This window comes from Ostrea edulis, chromosome 3 (genome assembly GCF_947568905.1).
Source record: "Ostrea edulis chromosome 3, xbOstEdul1.1, whole genome shotgun sequence".
Lineage (NCBI taxonomy): Eukaryota > Metazoa > Mollusca > Bivalvia > Ostreida > Ostreidae > Ostrea > Ostrea edulis.
In genome coordinates, this window is record NC_079166.1 from 58720413 (window position 1) to 58735188 (window position 14776).

The 14776-nt window shown below is 35.9% G+C and overlaps 1 protein-coding gene across 50 annotated transcripts in view; it reads left to right on the top strand.

The window, feature by feature from the left end:
• The window catches only part of LOC125673106 (phosphatidylinositol-binding clathrin assembly protein LAP-like), a 57941-nt gene extending 43427 nt beyond the window's left edge, over positions 1-14514 (top strand). For 13 of the 50 annotated variants that reach the window (XM_048909395.2, XM_048909399.2, XM_048909394.2 and 10 more), the window contains 10 exons: positions 264-317; positions 714-1073; positions 2060-2092; positions 4234-4272; positions 6793-6840; positions 7493-7649; positions 8404-8584; positions 11168-11212; positions 11880-12099; positions 12185-14514. In XM_048909395.2, the coding sequence (XP_048765352.2) occupies positions 264-317; positions 714-1073; positions 2060-2092; positions 4234-4272; positions 6793-6840; positions 7493-7649; positions 8404-8584; positions 11168-11212; positions 11880-12071 (1109 nt within the window). In that variant the 3' untranslated portion in view covers positions 12072-12099; positions 12185-14514. The remainder of the gene's footprint in view (positions 1-263; positions 318-713; positions 1074-2059; positions 2093-4233; positions 4273-6792; positions 6841-7492; positions 7650-8403; positions 8585-11167; positions 11213-11879; positions 12100-12184) is intronic. The other 37 variants (XM_048909425.2, XM_048909431.2, XM_056158336.1 and 34 more) reach the window with 18 other exon arrangements.
• Positions 14515-14776: the final 262 nt, after the last annotated feature.

Here is a 14776-nt window from a genome sequence, read left to right on the forward strand (position 1 = left end):
GCCAGCATTACTGGATTTGTCCATTCAAACTTTTGTATATAAACTGATGCAAGAAAATAAACTTTTACTACATTTTTACTATAAAGTAAATATAAATACTTTGTATGCTGAAAAAAAAATATTTCAAAAAGAATTAAATGAATGAGAATGTTGAGGATGAAATGGGATGGGGCGGGTTGTTTCAAGCAATGGCATGTGACAAGGTGATTGTGTATTTGCCTATTTGTTTATAACTGCATGTTTTACTTATCGTCTGTCTCCAGGCCAACTAACTGGTGCCACGGGTCTCTTAGTACCCCAGACTTCACAAAAACCAGGTATTGTTGTGTTCGATATATATATACTACATATTCACTTTCCCATACTTATATAGTACTCAGATTACACTGTAGAATAGTCACATGTGACTGGTTTTGTAAATTTTACTTCATTCTGTGATGCTGGATTACTATACATTTTTGTGTTCATTCATCAATGACCAAAATTCATGATTTTTTTCAATGGCTAGAATAAGTGAGTGATCTTTATGTATATAAAACCAAACTGACTGACCATCAACAATCTTAAAAGGTTGCTTCTTTTTCTGGGCATGTTTGAGTTTTCATGTTTATTCCACTGAATAAAACTGAAATTTTCAGTACACAGAGGACTAGTAGAAAAATTTCTTTAAACAAGGGAGGTAATTCTGATTCTTTATTTGTTCGCACTGCCAGACTTGCTGTCGCAGGAGGACGTCTTCGAATCTCTAGATCCCCTAATGCCCACCTGTCGGTCGTCCACGGTAACCACGAATAGCGGGCTCGCCTCTGGTGGTATATTTAGTGTGGAGGCTTCGAAAGAGGACGATACCTCTGATATGATGGCATTGTCCTCCCTCGGGAGTTTCGGAGTCAGCAGCTCAGGCCAGATAGAGACTTCTAATCTAACCACTCTGTCTACTTTGGGGACGGGAACCAGCATCCTCGGAGCAGGTTGCTCCCTTCCTAACGATAGCCTGGGTTCTCTGTCTTCTGTAGGTGGTGCAGGAGCCACTCTAGGTGGTGCTGGAGCCACCATGTTGGGAACTGGTTCAGGTTTATGAAATTAGAGTGATCCTCTGTACAGTTTTGTCCTCAGTCATTTTCTGTCTCAGTCTGTTGAAGGTTCCTCTGCCAGTGAAATTCGTGATCTAAGTTTGTTATCTGTGAGTTAGTGTGTGTGAGTGTGTTTATGAACAGATGTACACTTGAAGTAATATCTAGATTTCTGTATTTTTGCTAAAGAATGCCCCTGTAACTGATAAGAAGTGAAAGAGAACAGTCAGTTTGTTCAAGAGTACACAAGAATAAGATTCATCCAGAATTCCTAGTGGTGTGTGCAGGATTCAAGATGTTGGGGGAGTGAATGCCTTAATTTGATAAATTGGGGGGTGGGGTGGATGCATGACTTGGTAGAGGTTCTTGTTTCCAATGTCAACCGTCTGATTCAGAATTTCTGAAGTGACTGAGCAGTGTGGAGGATGGCAGTAGTAGGTGTTTAGGGTAGTTCTGTTGTTTAGATACACAGTTTTCAGTTGAGCACAGAGTTCACTAATTTAAAGTGTGTGTTTCTACATTAAATTGTGTTGAAATCTTCTTTTTTTTTTTATTTCTCAGTTGATCATAAATTTGGTAGACACTCTTAATTTCACAATTATATATCAAGGCCAATTAATGTACATGTAGTCCATGAGAACACTGTTTTTTGTATGTCTGAATCATTTTTTAAAAGGTACGGTTCATTTCATTGGTTGACTGTGAGATGATTTTCTGCATCTCTGAATTTCATTGGTTGACTGTGGGATGATTTTCTGTGTTTCTCTGAATTTCATTGGTTGACTGTGAGTTTGTTTTTTTGTGTGTGTTTCTTTGTATTTTATTGGTTTGGTTGTGTGAGGTAATTTTTGATATATGTTTGTTGTTGTTGTATTTCGTATTTCATTAGCGGATTGTGTGAATTTTGTGACAGGGTTCCTTATTCTGTGTTGTAATTGTGAACATTCTGTTAGACCCCCTTGTATACCTTTGGTTGAACATTTCAGCTTTTGGAGGACCCCCCATGCCAGCTAGCCCAGGTTAGTTCAACTTCCATTTCAGCTGAAATTGCAATGTTTTACTAATGCTACAAACAGAGAGGGGTGTGCCAGATGGACTAACAAGTTGATTTTAATTGTCTCAGCTTATGAAGTAAAATATATTCTGAAATTAACCAGAGATTAATTTGCATTTCATTATATCACTGGGTACATTATCAGTAGCTTTAGGTAAAGGTGTATGTGCCGTAATAAACAGTATTTTTCCATGTTGGGAACCAGTCTAAAATTTTGTCCCTATGATTCTGTATACAGGGAAATGTTTGTCCTCGGTTTATTTTTGCCCTCATCATTGGGTGTCTGAATTTTAGACTTGAAATAGATTTCTCTTTTAACATAACGGTGGCAAATTTAGAATGAGATGAATTCATATGCAAATTTATACAAGGGCAAAAATAACCCTGTATACTACATTATACAGTAAACTTTTAAAAATAATTATACAACAATTTCAACAAATTCTTTTTATTGGTGTCAGATTAATCCTAGTCTATTCAATGCGAAGTAAAAACGGTGATTTTCTGATGCATATTTATCATATGAAGGATTAATGATTATGGTGGACGTGTGCAAAAGCGCAGGAAAAGAGACATCATGGAGGAAGAAGATTTTATATACCTAGTCTTTTGTGTTAAACATAAATTTAGTCCCTTGGGGATCCTGGTTAGAATAGGTCCTCAGTACCCCCTTGCTTGTCGCAAGAGGTGACAAAATGGGGTGGTCCTTCTGATCAGACGCAAAATCCGAGGCCATGTGTCACAGCAGGTGTGGAACGATAAAGATCCCTCCCTGCTCAATGGCTGTAAGCGCGAGCAAATGCTTAAATTTTTTAGCCCTTCACCGGCAATGGTGACGCTTCCATAGGAGTGAAAAATTCTTGAGAGGGACGTTAAACAATACACAATCAATCAATAAATTTAAATTCGCATAATTCTAATAATTTAATCTATTATAACCCACATGACCTTTGCTCAAAGTGGTCCTCTCGACCCTGTTCCCCATCTGACTGTCTTTTATCGCTTAACGCATTCTGCCTGCAGGCCATCCATGCTTTCACATTGTTATTAGCATGCAACATCACGAATATTTAAAAATGTAGCGTTTAGTGCATTAAGATAGCAGATAAATAGGAATTACCTTGATTTAATGGAGTTATCTATCATTTGCTTAAAGTGTATAACTTATATTGCTTGATAAAAAAAAAAAACCCAACTCACATGCTTTCATTCTTTTGCTTTATATCCAATTAATACAGCACATATACCTTTAAATAGACACTACAGCTCATTATGCACAAAAATCATGAAATGACACTTTTACCACTACTTCCTGAAATTTTGTTGCATAGTTGAATATTTTTGATATTGAAAATTCTAGGTTTGTTTTTTTTCTTCACAAAATTGATATTTTTTTGTGGTCATAGGAAAAAACTTGACTGGTTCCTCGTTTCGGTATTTAGACCTGCATAGGATGGGTAGGCCCAGAATCCTGACAGATTCTGCGAGCTTATAAGGAGTAAAAACGAGGGAGATAAAATTGGAGATAAAATTAAATTGAACTAAAATTTACTTGGGGACCAGTATCATAGGGAACTAGCAAAGATACTGATGGACAAGTAAATTTTACATCTCGGTATGTGTAAAAAAAAAAATTTTTTACTTCAGCACATTTTAAAAAGACACAGTTTAGTTAATAGGGGCATGGAAGGGTTATCATGAAAATAATCATGATCATGATTAATAATAAACAGAATAATCCCATAATTGAAAAAGTGAGTATTCAAATATTTTTTAAAAAAAACAAACTTTTGCCGTTATTCAAAATCATGTAATGTAAATCTGAGCCAGAGCTTTAAGAAACCTTTGAATTCTGGATGATCTTCAAAGTGCAATTGACAGCAAATTAATGTATGCTGAAATTCTGAACATAATGCGAATTGTTCATAATTTCAGCATTGATACGATTTCTATAGTTTAACGATAACTTTAAAACAAAACAGTACATGATTAAGATGTGGAAAATGAGCTGTAGCGTCTTAATTTTTAAGAGTAAAAATGAATGAGAAAGAAAGTTTTGGAAATTGAACTGGAGATGATCATTGTGAAATTTTCTGCTTTTTCAAGCCCTCCAACACCGAAGTCTGTCTCCTGCTGTAGACCCAGGTATCAACATGATGTTAAATTCATCGTAGCATAATGCAATATTCTGAGTAGCTTAATCATAATGGGATATTTATAGCGATATAACGTGATACATGTGGGAGTTATCAATGGGATATTTATAGTGATATAATGTGATACATGTGGGAGTTATCAATGGGATTTTTATAGTGATATAATGTGATACATGTGGGAGTTATCAATGGGATATTTATAGTGATATAACGTGATACATGTAGGAGTTATCAATGGATTTGAAATGTAAATTTAAAATAGGAGGATGAAACAAAACTTATATTAAGCAAACTCTAGATCGTCGAGTAAATTTGTATTTGGGATACTTTGTGAGTTATGTTTGTATGTTGGCAATATTTTGCTTTATACCAAAATGAGAACATTGCATTATAAAACTTGCATTTAAGTTTGTTAAGGTGTTTTGCAGCCTATTTGAGACTTGTTTCATTTAAAGACACCACCAGCTGTAGATGAAGTGGCACAAATTTTAGCCTACTTATGGTGTTCACAACCTTAGAAGCGAGGGTACTTTATTTTACTCAAAACCTGTGACATAGGACCTTCATTTCTAATTGTTCTTTCACCAGGCACCCGGGATTAGTCATATGACGAAATGAGTCTTGTGACATTGAAAAACTCATGACGGCATGAGAAATGAGTCATGTGACATTAGAAATCTTGGAATGGCATTAGAAATGAGTCACGTGACTTTCAAAAACTCGGGATGGAATTAGAAATGAATCGTGTGACATTAATAAACACGGGAGTGTGACCTGTGTCATGGAAGGCATTGACACTTCCCTGTTGGGACCTTTGATGCTATGTATAACTCGAGATGTGTGCCACTTCACCTACAGCCTGTCATGTCTCTGTATGAGTGAACAATTCTCCAATGGGACATCAAACACATACATCAAAATATAAACATTGCATTATACAGGTAAACTTCGGTATCTCGAACACGGATATGTCGAATACCACGGATGTCTCAAAGTGAGTCTACGGTCCCAGCCAGTTTTACTATATTTATGATTTTTAAAAAAACCAGTATCTTGAACACGGAAATCTCGAATGCCTGGCTTATCTTGAAGTAGATTTACTCTCCCAAGTGCTAAAAACACATACGTTATCTCGAAGTCCAAGAAGTTTCTTGCTTCATTGACTTCACACCTGAATTACACAATCATCCCGTTGTGCTAATTTTACGGTCTCGTGGATGTCTCTGTTAGTTCTAGCATGAGTTTCATGGAACCATTGCCGATAATCGCGCCTTATTGGCCCCAAGCTGTTGATTTGGAAGCTTTATCTAATTCTGCAGATTGGGTGTTTGGAGGTGATCGTGAAATGAACACTTATACGTAAGATGACACGATAATTCAACAAGCAGCGCGGGGACGAGTACATGTACTGAAATAGAAATTTGATTTTGTCGTAATACATGTTTATACATACTATTACAACTCAGAGCAAACACTAAACACATCAAAGTGGTATAGAAATCAAGAATTAAACAATAAAAGACCTTATTTTTTAGTTTAAATATCAGCACCAAAATTCAAAATCTTCAGTATCTGATAAGCATTCTACATGTAACGAAGGAGCCGGCATTCTATATGAAGGACCCGGTATCCAACCCGGGAGATAGTTGGATTATCTGGCAGTGGTATAAAAAGGAATCTTAAAGTTCATACAATCGAAACCAAGTTCCAGGCTATAACACAGAATCCAAGGCAGCGATATTTCCTGTTTCTGTTTGTCATTATTACAGTGATCGGTTTATCATTTACAAAGCGTAACACAAATCCGGGTATCAGAAATACTGAACTGAACGTGATAACTGATTATCGCTATGATAAACGACTGAAATTGGTAAAATATAAGTGTTGCTGTATCAAATAAAGTAATAGATATACAATATACATGCAAATGCAAACATATTAAAGAATCCCTAACTTCGAACTAAAACTTTTAGCGCTTTTAAAGGTGTGTTTATCTACCTGTCAAATAAAACAATATGCAACATAAAACGTTACACAGTAGTAGTGTCAAATTAATGAACTTGGATTTCTCGAACCCTTGGATATGTCGAAGTTTTACTTCGGTCCTGACAAGTTCAAGATATCGAAGTTTACCTGTATCTTATACCAAAAATAAACATTACATCACATATTGATACTAAATATATACATTACATCACATATCAATACCAAATATAAACGTAACATCACATATTGATACCAAAAATAAACATTAAATCACATACCAATACTGAATATATACATTGCATCACATTATCCTAAAATTAAACATTATACATATACATCACAAAAAAACACTATGTCAACAATAATATTACACAATAAATACTTGGAATAAGTAACACAGATGGACTTATACTTCATAAGTGTACAATTAATTCCAGTGTTGAATTACACAAAATGTTAAAATGAGTTTCCTAGAGCCGATCTTGACTAACAACTGTGTACTCCTCTCTCTTACCTTCCACAGCACCAGGACGCCTAAGCCCCGCCCTCATTTCAGCTGACCAATCAGCAGGTGACATGGCTGTAGAACTCTCTCCCAGTTTCTTTTCTTTTCTGTGGTCACTATCTTGTTTGTTTTTTGGTTGTTTTTTTTTTTTGGTTTGGTTTGGATCTTGTATGATTTTGTTGTGGAGTTTGTTTTTGCTGTTATTTTCAGAGTTCAGTTGTATCATTGGCCGGGAAAGTTAAACTGGTCCAGTCTTTTGTTGATAGATAGAATTTTGTTTCGATTGTTTCTGAGATGAAGTAGTTCTTTCTTGTATTCAACAATCATCTATGTAATATTTGTCAATGATTCAAATTGTCCTCAATTGTTTCAGTTTTCTAAATGGCACAAATTTGATCTATCTACATTGCAGCTGCAAGAAAGGGAAAAAAAAACATCCCCAAAAAAATGCATTCAGCATTGAAATGTTTATTAGATAAACATCTCGACAGTGTATTCATTTTTGATTTTGAGAAACAATAATTTATTGAGAAAAAATATGTACACATGTGTTGGTAATTGTATGATATGGTTAATGGTGATTGTTTCATTTTGAATGTAAAAGAAAAGTTTATGTACAATATAAATTTTCAAATTTAATATGTAGACCTATTGTAGATTTATGAATTATAGTGGTGATCTATAAATTATGAATTCTAATGGTGACCTGTGTTTTCAGGATTCGATGCTTTTGGTGAAGTTTTGAAGCCCACATCATCTGGTGGTGTGACGAGCAACTCGTCAAATGACAAACTTATTAACAAAGATTTGGACTCCAGTCTCAGTCAGCTGGCCGGCAACCTCAACATCAAGGGATCCGTGTCACAGGTCAAAAAGTAAGTTGAGCAGTCAAGGTCACAGGTTAAAAGGTAAGTCGTGCAGTCAGGGTCACAAGTCAAAAAGTAAGTCAAGTAGCCAGGGTCACAGGTCAAAAAGTTTGTCAAGCAGTCAGGGTCACAGGTCAAAAAGTAAGTCAAGCAATCATGGTCACAGGTCAAAGAATAAATCAAGGGTCTGGTAAAAAAAATTAAGGGTCAGTATCACAAATTAGAATAATAATAGGAATCTGGATCATAAGTTAAAAAGAAAGTTGAGAAATCAAGGTCAAAGAAGAAGTCGAGGGGTCAGGTAAACAAGTGACTCAAAGGCTCAGTATAATTCAAGGGATCAGGGTCATAGCTCATAAGGTTAGACTGGGGGATCAGCATTACTGATCTAAAAACAAGTCGTGGGGATGTTGCACCTACGTCAGATAAATTACCTTTCCACTGTTTCCTGGCAGCCAGTACTAGAAGCAAAAACTTTGGATCCTTCGGTTCGGATCGTGAAACCACAAGTCTTGTGTCATGACTGGCATCAGCAAGAGAAAGCATCTCAATGCTATGGGATTGAGCCCTATGTAGATCTCAAAATTTGTGGCAATCTACCTATTGACAAATTTAATTAGATATGAGTGAAAAATTTGAATGTGAGGCAGAACTACATGCCAAGAAACAAACAATTCATCTCTGTCAAACAATTACACAACAATGATTGGATATTCAGACACAACAGGAACAATAACATAATCTCAGAAATGTTTCCTTTCAGACAGCAACATGACTGGCAGCCAAAGGGAGAGCAGAAAATGACTGGTGGTCAGAACTGGCAGGGAATAGCACCAGTGGTACCGAGCGCTACCTGGACATCCCCCAGCTACGGCCAGCCCATGGTAAATAGTCAGTCCAATTTGACTACTCAGTCCACGATGGTTAACACTCAACAGACCGCGGTAAATACAGAGATTCTGTGTTGTTCTGGTGTTGTGTGTGCAGTCCTCACTAGATCCCCACCATGCCTGCTGGTCTGCTGTAAAAGGACAAGCTTACTAAGCAATTTCTGGTTCCCTTAGAATTCGAAGATGACATAAGGCTATTAAGTATATTTTGTCTGAGAAAGGCATACAACTGTTTGTTGGAAATCCAAAAATAAAGGTCTTACCGAGAAAATGACCGGATAAATGAACAGATGTCATTTTCAGAGGCAGTAGACTAATCAGAAAAAGATTTTGGGCAGAAAGTCAAACGTCAAGGTCATAGTCCGATAATGAGTGTGGGCTTGTGTGATAGACTTCATGTTCAGGATGTGAATGAATCATAGCAAGAGGAACACACTGATAGACTTCTGTAGTCAGAAGGGCAAAGGTCATCAGCTTAGAAGGGCATAGGTCATCAGCTCAGAAGGGCAGAGGTCATCAGTTCACACAATTAAGAAATAACTTTATTAGGAAAAAAACACATCGGGATTGTAAGAGACTCAGTCAATTGTACAACGTATGATACAAGGACTCAGTCAATTTCAAACTGTATAAAGTATAAAAGTTGGTGAAGATACAAGCGAGGCATCTGTAGATGTTGGAGAACTCAGAGGTCAAATAAAAAAAATGTTGGTCACAGTGGAACTTATATTAAAAAGGGTTAGAGAATAGTACAGACCAGCGGGTGTTGGTAGTGAATGTTTTCTTTTTGTGTTACTGCACGCATTATCTGCACGGATTCCTGCCACAGTTTGTACGAGGAGAACCAGCACAGGTTGTATGTTGTGGTGTTAGTTTTTATTCAATGTCATCCGAAATACTTCAGGTCAAAGAGAGTTCTGGTGTCAGTGATTTGAATATTGACCATAGACCCAACTAAAGTATTCCATATGCAATAAACATGACACTGCACAAGTTGTATTGAACACCAATTTTAACTAAACACTTCATCATTAAAACAAATTCACCTTGAGAGAAATGTGGTGAAGTTTCTCGCATCATTTGAAATCTGATACCAGATAGATTCTAGATAAAGCCGATTGGTTGTATATGGGAATTGTTAGCCGAGTTGCGCAGCAAATTTTAGCTTTTAAATTGTCGGGCAGGCGGCGTCCACAATTAGCTTGTCTGGTCTCTAACTTTCATACTTTTTGGTGCATCTTTGTGAGACTTGCATAACATGATCACATCCAAAAGAGGAAGGTTCCTATTTATTTTGAGGTCAAAAGGTCAAGGTCACTTTGTCACTAAATGCCATAGATTTGAGCTTGTCCGGTCTCTTAACTTTCATACTAATAGGGGCGTCTTTGTTGGACTTCCATATTTTGATCACATCCAAAAGAGGAAGGTTCCTATATATTTTGAGGTCAAAAGGTCAAGGTCTCTTTTTCACTATATACTGTAGCTTTGAGCTTGCCTCTAACTTTTATACATGTACTTGCTAGAGCATGTTTATCAGACTTCAAATCCTGATGAAATCCAAAGTTCAAGGTCATTATCACACTAAATACCTATTGCGGCCATTCAAAGCTTCATACTTATAAACTATATTAAATACGTGCATGTTTTTACTTCGTGAATGCAAGCGTGCATAATTTTCCAAACTGTAACTCGACCATACGCATCTTTGATGCGTTTTAGCGATTTTTTTGATTATGGATTGTTGAAATGAAATATTTGTGAATTCAACTAGAATCTTTAAGGAAGAACAAGATTATCTTTGTCTTTATCCCTTGCCTCTGCACTCAGCTTATCTACACGGGTTGAAGAGACACTGCTTTAACAACACTTGTACTTGGACTTTTGTTTGTTTTAGTTTTTTAAATATATACAATTTTATTTTTGGTTGAATTTTAGATATGCAAATATTAGAGTAGTAAATTAAATGCATTTGCTTCAAATCAGTTCGACCATGCATGGATTGGCAAATGGATGGGTCACACAATAGGAAATTTATCAAATTGATGTATATAAACAAATTAATTAATGACAAAATTTATTCATTGATATTTGCAAAGAACAGTTTGAAAAATAAATCAGATATCATTATAATTCTTACTTGATAAAAATAAATTAGATGAATGTGGTATGACATATCGTGTATTGTAATTCTCACTTGATAAGCACCTTAAGAAGCTGGCTGTCCATGGAAAATCAGGCAGAAGTTGACACCATTTTCTTCTTCTTCAAAATTACATCATAGATGTATTTCTGTTAAAGGATTATCTTGAAGTTTAAACTCTGATTTGTGTGTTAACTATAACATCTAATGAATGCCGCGTCATAAATCATCATGAAGGGCAGATAGCTCTTTTTGCTGTTGTAGAATGTGTAAGAAGTTATAAAAAAAAAATTTCTGTATTACATCCAATGCATTTGCAACAGGAATTTTTTTTTTATCACTGTTACAGAAATACATGATAATCAAACAAACTTTAGAAATAAAGAGCAGATCCTAGCGAATGTTTTACCTACACTGTCAACACTGTCTGGTTATCATTGGACAGTTTATTCCATGTATCAACCCTGAACGTTTTAAAGGTGTTTTTCTTTCTTCAGATGATGGCACCGGTCATTGGGTATGGTGTACAGCCAGGAATGCAGGTAAGCAGTTGTCTTCAGAGCAGCTAGTGCTTTCTCCTGCTTTGTCAAACGTACCAGGGAATCAGAGAGTTAATTGTCTGGTTCTCAAGAAATTTACCTTGATGCCACAACTATTATAGAAAAAATCATAGTAGCCCGAGAAACCGATCAGATCATGAGATTTCAAGACCTAATATTGTGTATTAATAATATCTATATTTCAACAAGATTGAATGAGTTTCTTATAAAATGTCAGGACCCTTGTAAACCGTAACATTTTAAAGCTTTTAAGAAAGAGTACTGTAACATAGAATAGATCATGTACCACCAGTTGGAGTCCATAAATTCCTAAGTGATGCAAATTCTCAAATTTCATTAAATTAATTGAGAAATCTCATGATATTAGTGCATTTTTCTCCTTTTCAGGAAACATAAGAGTGCAGTTTTAGACAAACTTTTCTTTTGTATCGTGTGTGTGTGTGTGTGTGTGTATTGAACAGGTGAAGCTATGGCTTCAATGTGAAATTTGCCTTCACTCGATATTTCCAACAAGATAAACTACATGAAAAATAAGGCATTTTATGTCCAAATACCACTATGTAATGAGAGTAAAGAAAATTTGTCCAATGAACAGGAGAAATTGAACATCACACTTTGCTTTCTACTTGAGAAAATATTAATTTTCCAGCAACCAGGGATGATGGCTGTCCGGCCGATGGGAATGCAGCCCAGCATGGGAATGCAGCAACCAATGGGAATTCAACAGCCAATGGGAATGCAGCAACCCATGATGTACGGAATGCAACCTGGAATGGGAAGCATGATGTCACAACCTCGCCCGCCAGCACAAACCAATCAGGATCCATTCGGAGCATTATGAAAATTGCTGTCTTATAACCATTATTCAGGTATTCAGAATTAAAAAGTCCATCTCATCTTGTTTTTCTTTTGTCTGTATGCTAATGTTTTGTATTTCTTTGTTTATAATTTCAGGTAGAGTCTTAGTCGTGTGAACGTTTGTGAACCAGTTAAAGGCAGGGAACAAGTGTGTGCATCATCACCATGGCAACCATGAACTTTTACATTCCTACTCAAATCCATATCCAATCTATGCATATGAAAAAATGACTCTCAAAAGAAATTTTTTAAAGACTTGTTTGTGCATCATGACATCAATGGAAGATCAAAAACACTGAGGCTTGAACTCTGACCCATGAATAACGCAGAGACTAATAACTCCATAATACTTCATGAAATTGTATGCCAGCTAGTCATTCAGTGGTGCAATTTCTAGGTAACCATAGTAACCAGGCTGTTACAGCCACCCTAGTTCCCGAGCATTGGACAGAACGAGAGTCAGCATTTCACATTGTACACTGTACATTTAGTCACAAATATCTAGATGTACAATAGTCACGCGTGAGAGAAAGGCTGGAAGAATGGTTGTGTTAGTAATCTGTTGGCATGGTAACATTGTTACTGTGGTTCTATTTTGTTTTATTATGATCATATGACCTCCTGATTCTCTGATACATATGTAGGTTGTTTATTTCGGTGTAAATGTGTCTTATGCAGAGTTAGTTTAAGCCAAGATGTCTTACGTATTGTATGTCTAGACCCTGTATTTATTTGGAAAATGGGGAGGGTGATAGAATGAGTGTTAGATGGCTGATTTGTTTTACACCCTAGTATGATCGCTGTTATATCCGTTTGTTACTATGTATAGTATGTGTTATTCTGGTATAAGTCGAAATTTTTAGTATATTGGTGCCCCAAAATACATTTTATTAACATTAATATATATACATATATACATATTATTCAATGTTGTATTTAATGGAATGTATTTATGTAAATAACAATATTATGAAAAGTGTGTATGGAATATGTTAGGTACCCCTTTGAGACCACAATATGTTAGGTACCCCTTAGAGGCCCCTACAATGTGTTAGGTACCCCTTAGAAGCCCCTGTAATGTTTAAGGTACCCCCTCAGAGGCTCTGATGCCCTTATTATGCAGACTTATCTGTGATTGTTTTATAATTTCAGTACAGGTAGATGTGTATCAGAGACGGCCAACACATTCCAGGTCCCCTCGACTAAAAATATTAACCCTACTATATACAAAGTGGAAAGACATGCATAAAACACTGCAGATTGTCAAATACTCGGGATAAAACTTGCCTCAATGTGCTTTGTAAATGTAACGAAATTTACTAAATTCCACTTTGTAAATAAAAACATCGGGTTTCTGAACTAAAAATCTAATAGATGTTAAATAATGAAATTTACTAAATTCCACTCAGTAAATATAAGCAACAGGTTTCTGAACTAAAAATCGAATATATACGAAGTAATGAAATTCAGAATTCCACTCGTATGGTTGATAGTAATATGTTTGGAACTACAATATTTCGACGTTCACTATTACAGCACATATGATATGTTGCAACAAATGAGATTTAAATGATACATGTGTAAGTCCATCAAATGTATAAATCACACAGCAATTCTGTCAATTTTCTCTCTCTCTCCATATTTTGTATGTACAGACAGTGGAAGAAACTAAAAAAAAAAAAAACCAGTTAATGTTATAGGCAACGTTTTGGTCGTTTTTTCTAAAACCATTTTTTTCATGTCTTTGATATGAGAATTTCTTGAATATGTTTATATTTTATTTTGTAGTAATACTACACTATACTTCTTACATCTGCCTGGTTAGTTCGATGTCTAGGTCACATAAATAGTAGTGTGCAAGGGTATGATCTCTGATTGATCCAAAGAGTTTTCTCCCCTTCTTTGCTACAATAATATAAAGCTGTAGTTTTTTTCCCCATATATATACAAGAGTTTACAGTTTTCATTTTCCACAACCAGAAACTATTTTTAAAAATGCAAACATTTAAACAAATTTGATAATGTACCTTGAGGTTTTTCGTTCATAGAGGCAAGATACAAGTGAATCCTACCCAAAATGTCACAAACGATTAAATGTGTGAAACGTTGTGTATGACCTTAAATCGAAAACGGCTATCTCCTCCCTGTGGGTTTGCTCGCTCATTCTTCCGTTCTACTTGTGGACTGCACATACAGACAATCTTAACAAATAAATCTGAACTGAATCTGCCATATTGAATGTGATAATGGATCAGATCTGTTTGAGGACTTGTACAGAAGTGTAGGATTTTTTTGGTTCAGATCTGTGTGAGAATTTTTGTATAGAGCTGTAAGTTTCTGTTGATGAGAATTTTTGTATAGAGCTGTAAGTTTCTGTTGATCAGATGTAGTTGCTCTAGACACAATAAACTCATTCTGCATCTGTGCATGTCTCTCCATTGTCCTACAAATCAATCTTAGCTTTTCTAGAAAGGTGAAAATGACGAACAGTGATCTACCTCACCTGAGTCGAAGGTTCAATTGAGCTTTTCAGATGGACATTTTTCTGTTGTCTGTCGTCGGCTACATGATAACCTTTTCACAATATCATCTTCACGAGAACCACGGGGCCAATTTCAACTAAACTCGGCACTTGGATGGAGATTCAAGTTTTTTCAGTGTTGAAGGGCCATCAAGTAAAGCAGAGCT